The sequence below is a fragment of the Oncorhynchus gorbuscha genome, linkage group LG10 (genome assembly GCF_021184085.1).
Source record: "Oncorhynchus gorbuscha isolate QuinsamMale2020 ecotype Even-year linkage group LG10, OgorEven_v1.0, whole genome shotgun sequence".
NCBI lineage: Eukaryota > Metazoa > Chordata > Actinopteri > Salmoniformes > Salmonidae > Oncorhynchus > Oncorhynchus gorbuscha.
The window spans coordinates 5,282,150-5,289,669 of NC_060182.1; the positions used below are offsets into that span (position 1 = coordinate 5,282,150).

The 7,520-nt window shown below is 45.3% G+C and overlaps 1 protein-coding gene across 2 annotated transcripts in view; it reads left to right on the forward strand.

Moving 5' to 3' along the window:
* LOC124045464 (ER membrane protein complex subunit 1-like) overlaps window positions 1-7,090 on the forward strand; it is a 41,523-nt gene extending 34,433 nt beyond the window's left edge. For both annotated transcript variants that reach the window (XM_046364771.1, XM_046364772.1), the window contains 4 exons: window positions 301-511; window positions 1,249-1,333; window positions 2,927-3,056; window positions 3,830-7,090. In XM_046364771.1, the coding sequence (XP_046220727.1) occupies window positions 301-511; window positions 1,249-1,333; window positions 2,927-3,056; window positions 3,830-4,009 (606 nt within the window). In that variant the 3' untranslated portion in view covers window positions 4,010-7,090. The remainder of the gene's footprint in view (window positions 1-300; window positions 512-1,248; window positions 1,334-2,926; window positions 3,057-3,829) is intronic.
* The last annotated feature ends 430 nt before the right edge of the window (window positions 7,091-7,520 follow it).

The following is a 7,520-nucleotide window of genomic DNA, read 5'->3' on the forward strand; positions in this document are numbered from 1 at the left end:
TCCCTCTCTCTCTCTCTCTGTCCCTCTCTCTCTCTCTCTGTCCCTCTCTCTCTCTCTGTCCCCTCTCTCTCTCTCTGTCCCTCTCTCTCTCTCTGTCCCTCTCTCTCTCTCTGTCCCTCTCTCTCTCTCTGTCCCTCTCTCTCTCTCTGTCCCTCTCTCTCTCTCTGTCCCTCTCTCTCTCGGTCTGTCCCTCTCTCTCTCGGTCTGTCCCTCTCTCTCTCGGTCTGTCCCTCTCTCTCTCGGTCCCTCCCTCTCTCTCTCGGTCCCTCCCTCTCTCTCTCGGTCCCTCCCTCTCCACAGTATGAGTACTGGAACACCAAGTCCAGGCGTAATGAGTTCAGTGTGCTGGAGCTGTTTGAAGGGACAGAGCTGTATAACAGCACCGTGTTCAGTAGTCTGGACAGACCCCATCTGCCCCAGGTCCTACAGCAGACCTACATCTTCCCCTCTCCCATCACCACTATGGAGGCTACGCTCACTGAGAAGGGCATCACCTCTAGACATCTCCTGGGTCAGTATGGAAGGGAGGGATGGGTCGGTGGCTAAATGTGGCTCCCTGAGACCTCCTGTGTCAGTATGGATGGGTGGGTAGATGGGGTGGATAGATGGGTGGGTGGCTAAATGTGGCTCCCTGAGAGTCCTCCTGGGTCAGTATGGATGGGTGGATAGATGGGTGGCTAAATGTGGCTCCCTGAGACCTCCTGGGTCAGTATGGAAGGGAAGGACGGGTAGATAGATGGGTGGGTAGATGGGTGGATAGATGGGTGGGTGGGTAAATGTGGCTCCCTGAGAGTCCTCCTGGGTCAGTATGGAAGGGTGGATAGATGGGTGGGTGGGTAGATGGGTGCATGGGTGGGTGGGTGGGTAGATGGGTGCATAGATGGGTGGATAGATGGGTGGGTGGGTAGATGGGTGCATAGATGGGTGGGTGGGTAGATGGGTGCATAGATGGATGGGTGGGTAAATGTGGCTCCCTGAGACCTCCTGGGTCAGTATGGAAGGGTGGATAGATGGGTGGGTGGGTAAATGTGGCTCTCTGAGACCTCCTGGGTCAGTACTTTGTTTGTTTTTAAAATGTTTTCGATAATAAAGAGCAAAATGTTGCCTAAACAAGGATCCTGAGAAGTATTTGTTATTGACAGTCATTAATGATTTGTTGTTGTTGCTAAACCTTTAGTTATGCAGAGTTTAGTGGATTTAAAGCCCCTCTTTCAGCACTATCTGGATCCTAATTAATTTGTTTCTCAGTGGGGTTACCATCAGGAGCCATCTTGTCTCTCCCCAAGATGTTTCTGGATCCGCGGAGACCAGAGGTCGTCACTGAACACAGCCGGTTAGTACCAACACCCCCCTGGGTCGTGTTCATCAGGCACCAAAAGGAAGGAAAATGTACTGAAACTGAATACCTCTTTTTGTCCCAATTTACGAATGCACAATTTGTTTTCTGTTGCAAAACATTTTTTTGCTACATTGTGCACTAATGAACGGTACCCTGTTTTTTTCCAAAGTTATTTGACCGTTTGAGAGGAATACTGGTTCAAATCAAATCAAATGTTATTTGTCACGTGCGCTGAATACAACAGGTGTAGTAGACCTTACAGTGAAATGCTGAATACAACAGGTGTAGTAGACCTCACAGTGAAATGCTGAATACAACAGGTGTAGTAGACCTCACAGTGAAATGCTGAATACAACAGGTGTAGTAGACCTCACAGTGAAATGCTGAATACAACAGGTGTAGTAGACCTCACAGTGAAATGCTGAATACAACAGGTGTAGTAGACCTCACAGTGAAATGCTGAATACAACAGGTGTAGTAGACCTCACAGTGAAATGCTGAATACAACAGGTGTAGTAGACCTTACAGTGAAATACTGAATACAACAGGTGTAGTAGACCTCACAGTGAAATGCTGAATACAACAGGTGTAGTAGACCTTAGGGTGAAATGCTGAATACAACAGGTGTAGTAGACCTTAGGGTGAAATGCTGAATACAACAGGTGTAGTAGACCCTAGGGTGAAATGCTGAATACAACAGGTGTAGTAGACCTTAGGGTGAAATGCTGAATACAACAGGTGTAGTAGACCCTAGGGTGAAATGCTGAATACAACAGGTGTAGTAGACCTTACAGTGAAATGCTGAATACAACAGGTGAAGTAGACCTTACAGTGAAATGCTGAATACAACAGGTGTAGTAGACCTCACAGTGAAATGCTGAATACAACAGGTGTAGTAGACCTCACAGTGAAATGCTGAATACAACAGGTGTAGTAGACCTTACAGTGAAATGCTGAATACAACAGGTGAAGTAGACCTTACAGTGAAATGCTGAATACAACAGGTGTAGTAGACCTCACAGTGAAATGCTGAATACAACAGGTGTAGTAGACCTTACAGTGAAATGCTGAATACAACAGGTGTAGTAGACCTTACAGTGAAATGCTGAATACAACAGGTGTAGTAGACCGTACAGTGAAATGCTGAATACAACAGGTGAAGTAGACCTTACAGTGAAATGCTGAATACAACAGGTGTAGTAGACCTTACAGTGAAATGCTGAATACAACAGGTGTAGTAGACCTCACAGTGAAATGCTGAATACAACAGGTGTAGTAGACCTCACAGTGAAATGCTGAATACAACAGGTGAAGTAGACCTTACAGTGAAATGCTGAATACAACAGGTGAAGTAGACCTTACAGTGAAATGCTGAATACAACAGGTGTAGTAGACCTCACAGTGAAATGCTAAATACAACAGGTGAAGTAGACCTTACAGTGAAATGCTGAATACAACAGGTGTAGGGTGAAATGCTTACTTACAAGCCCTTAACCAACAACGCAGTAGAGTGGCTGGAGTCTTTGGCAATTTTTTGGGCCCTTGTCACTATATGAAAGTAAGAATTGGTTTATCATTTATTTCCAGTGAGGAGAACCTTATACCCTACGCCCCAGAGATGCCCATCCGCACAGAGTGGTTCATCAACTACAATCAGACCGTAGCGAGAGTGAAAGGAATCTACACTGCCCCCTCTGGCCTGGAGTCCACGTGTCTAGTGAGTCTATGGTCTATTACATTGGTTTCCAACCTGTTTCGGCTACTGTACCACAAAGTACATTTTGCCATGTCCACATTTTCCTATGTCCTTGGAGTACCCCTCATGTGCATTTTACCAGTAGGCCTATGGTCTCACGAGTCTTCTCTAGTACCCCCAGGGTTCCTACTACCCCCTGTGGATAGGCCAGGTACCCCTTGTGGATAGGCTAGGTACCCCCATGGATCCTATTACCCCCATGGATCCTAGTACCCCCTGTGGATAGGCTAGGTACCCCCAGGGATCCTAGTACCCCCTGTGGATAGTCTAGGTACCCCCAGGGGTCCTAGTACTCCCTGTGGATAGTCTAGGTACCCCCAGGGGTCCTAGTACTCCCTGTGGATAGGCTAGGTACCCCCAGGGGTCCTAGTACCCCCTGTGGATAGGCTAGGTACCCCCAGGGGTCCTAGTACCCCCTGTGGATAGGCTAGGTACCCCCAGGGGTCCTAGTACCCCCTGTGGATAGGCTAGGTACCCCCAGGGGTCCTAGTACCCCCTGTGGATAGGCTAGGTACCCCCAGGGGTCTTAGTACCCCCTGTGGATAGGCTAGGTACCCCCAGGGGCCCTAGTACCCCTGGTTGAGAAACTGGTCTATTACACTTCCTTCTGCATTTCCAAGGCCATGTTACACTGACAATGCAGAGAGCGACTGTAGATGAAATGAAGATTAAACTATAGTGTAGGTCAAAAGACTAAATATTTAATGCGGAAATGTGAATGTTTTGTCCCACAGGTGGTTGCGTACGGTCTTGACATCTACCAAACCAGGGTGTACCCCTCCAAGCAGTTCGACGTGCTGAAAGATGACTACGACTACGTCCTGATCAGCAGTGTTCTGTTCGCGCTGTTCTTCGCCACCATGATTAGTAAACGTCTGGCACAGGTCAAACTGCTCAACCGGGCCTGGCGGTAGAAGAGTCAACTTCTCGCCTTTCGACTCTGACCTCTCCGTTGCTGCATGGATGACCCCGGGACAGTGGACGAGCTGAAGCCGTTTTGGTGGGGTGGGTCGTCGTCTTTCTTTTTCAAGGAAGTGATTCATTTCGGGTTGCCAGATTTCTCTCATTTTTTTTTTTTTGTTGGTTTAATTTATTTGGTAAGACTTTGCATTGAGGTAGAATTTAAGGGGAGTTACGTTGCCTTCAGAACGTATTCTGGATTTATACCCTGGACTTATTTCACATTGTTTTACTGCATAAATTCAACATGGATTAGATTATTTTCTTTTTTTTTCTCACCCAGGTACACACAATATCCCATAATGAAAGTGAAAACAACATGTTTTTAGAAATATTTGTACATTTTATTGAAAATGAAATGCAGATCTAATTTACGTAAGCATTCACACCCCTGAGTCAATAATTTGTAGAAACACCAGTGGTGGAGATTACAGCTTTGCGTCGTCTTGGGTATGTCGGTATCAAGCTCTGAGTCATCTGGAATTGAGGATTTCTTCCCATTAATAATAATAATAATAATAATAATATATGCCATTTAGCAGACGCTTTTATCCAAAGCGACTTACAGTTCAAGTTCTGTTAAGTTAGATGGGGAGCAACGGTGAACAGCAATCTTCAAGGTTTTCTCCAGACGAGCTGTGCCTGGTTTTCTCCAGACGAGCTGTGCCTGGTTTTCTCCAGACGAGCTGTGCCTGGTTTTCTCCAGACGTAACAGTTTGCATTCAGGCCAAGGAGTTCGATTTTCATCTCATCAGACCACAATCTTTTTAGATATGCTCTTTCAAATGTTTTTTTTTTGCCAGCTTCAGGCATGCTGTCATGTGTCTTTTCCTCAGGAGTGGCTTCCATCTGGCCACTCTCCCATAAAGCCCAGATTAGTGAAGTGCGGTAGAGACTGTTTGTCCTTCTGGCAGGTTCTCCCATCTCAGCCAAGGAACTCTGTAGTTCTGTCAGAGTGGTCATTGGGCTCTCCCTGAACAAGGTCCTTCTTGCCCGGTTCAGTTTGGTCGGATAGCCATCTCTAGGCAGAGTCTGGGTAGGTTCTCCCATCTCAGCCAAGGAACTCTGTAGTTCTGTCAGTGGTCATTGGGCTCTCCCTGAACAAGGTCCTTCTTGCCCGGTTCAGTTTGGTCGGATAGCCATCTCTAGGCAGAGTCTGGGTAGGTTCTCCCATCTCAGCCAAGGAACTCTGTAGTTCTGTCAGTGGTCATTGGGCTCTCCCTGAACAAGGTCCTTCTTGCCCGGTTCAGTTTGGTCGGATAGCCATCTCTAGGCAGAGTCTGGGTAGGTTCTCCCATCTCAGCCAAGGAACTCTGTAGTTCTGTCAGTGGTCATTGGGCTCTCCCTGAACAAGGTCCTTCTTGCCCGGTTCAGTTTGGTCGGATAGCCATCTCTAGGCAGAGTCTGGGTAGGTTCTCCCATCTCAGCCAAGGAACTCTGTAGTTCTGTCAGTGGTCATTGGGCTCTCCCTGAACAAGGTCCTTCTTGCCCGGTTCAGTTTGGTCGGATAGCCATCTCTAGGCAGAGTCTGGGTAGGTTCTCCCATCTCAGCCAAGGAACTCTGTAGTTCTGTCAGTGGTCATTGGGCTCTCCCTGAACAAGGTCCTTCTTGCCCGGTTCAGTTTGGTCGGATAGCCATCTCTAGGCAGAGTCTGGGTAGGTTCTCCCATCTCAGCCAAGGAACTCTGTAGTTCTGTGGTCATTGGGCTCTCCCTGAACAAGGTCCTTCTTGCCCGGTTCAGTTTGGTCGGATAGCCATCTCTAGGCAGAGTCTGGGTAGGTTCTCTTTGATGGAGACCTCCGTACACTTGGAAACTTTCAACACTCTAGAAATCGTCGTGTAACCTTCCCCCGGATATGACTCGACCCGATTCTTATCTCGGTGATCTACAGACAGTTCCTTGGGCTTCATGGTATATTTTCTGTTTCTGCTGTCAACTGTGGGACCATATATAGACAGGCGTGTTTCTTTGTAAATCCTGTCAAAACAATTGAGTTGGCCGCTCACTGGTGGACTCCAATCGTGTCTCACGGAGGATCAAAATGAGAACCCCGAGCTCAATTTGGAGTGTCATAGCAAAAGGGGTGTGGCTACTTATGTAAATGTGATACATTTGCATAAAATTTCCGCAACATGTTTTTACTGTTGTGTGTTTTCGGGCTGTAAAAACCACAAATTGTAAGAATAAGTCAAGTGGTATGAATACTTGCAGAACTGTATGTCATTGCTCTGAGCAAATGATAAACTGTCTAAACTCTTCATAGCCTCTCTTTTTAAGGTAGCAATGTAAAGTGCTTTTCATGATCTCACTTCATGCAATGAAATGTTTTTTTTTTTTGTTTTTTGTTTTTATCACAACGAAAGAGCAGTTAAATGGTGCATTTCAAAGCAGGCGTTGTTATACTGAAATATTATTCAGCTCTGAAAGATGACTAAAACATATTTTTTTTAAAATTTTAGGCCTAATCTAAGATTACTTAAATGTGGTACAGATTTCGATAACTTTTTGTTTATTTTGTAAAAAAAAAAAAAATACTGTTTTTATGTGTGCTAAAGGGGTATGTTCACCATGTTTGTGCCACAGATGCTTGAAGACCATCCCTATGACAGATAGTGAATTGGGGTGGGGGGGGGTGTACTGAGGAGGTTTGCTTTTTGGGGTCGTCTGCCTCTGAGGTCTTTCTTTGATGCACTGGAAGTTTTGTGATTTTATCTTTGAACTAATATCCCCCCCCCCATGGCTTTTGTGTAAATTATAGTTTAAGATATTTATGTATATTTGTCTTAAACATGGATTAGCATGGTGCTCTAGAGTATACATTTTGGGGTGAATGGGAAAACTCTGCTCATGCAACACTTTCACAAACATGCCGATGCCCTCAATAAAATGATGACTAATTTAGCATTTTGCATTTTGTTTTGTACAAAGTAAGCTTACTACTGATTTGTTTGGTTGTGCTATAAAGAAATAATAGCAATGATTTTTCTTCTTACTGCAGTTTACAGTGAAATAAACAGCTGTTTTAAACCATAATAACTGAGTTCGGAAGAGTTTGTCGTATTTACATGACAAAAACAACTAAACAACCAAGCCAAACATTGTGTATCTTAGCGAGCCAAACATTGTGTATCTTAGCGAGCTATTGTAATGTTAGGCTTTAACAAGCCACAGCTGACTAACTAGCAAACATTTCCTCTATTGCAAGAATCCAAAACGTATGCCGTGGTTCTCAGTTTACTCGAGGGTCAAGTCGTTTGCCATCACGATGTTGCTGATGTGATTGGTAGGAATGGTTTAGATGTGATGTTGCTGATGTGATTGGTAGGAATGGTTTAGATGTGATGTTGTTGATGTGATTGGCAGGAATGGTTTAGATGTGATGTTGATGTGATTGGCAGGAATGGTTTAGATGTGATTGACAGGAATGGTTTAGATGTGATGTTGATGTGATTGGCAGGAATGG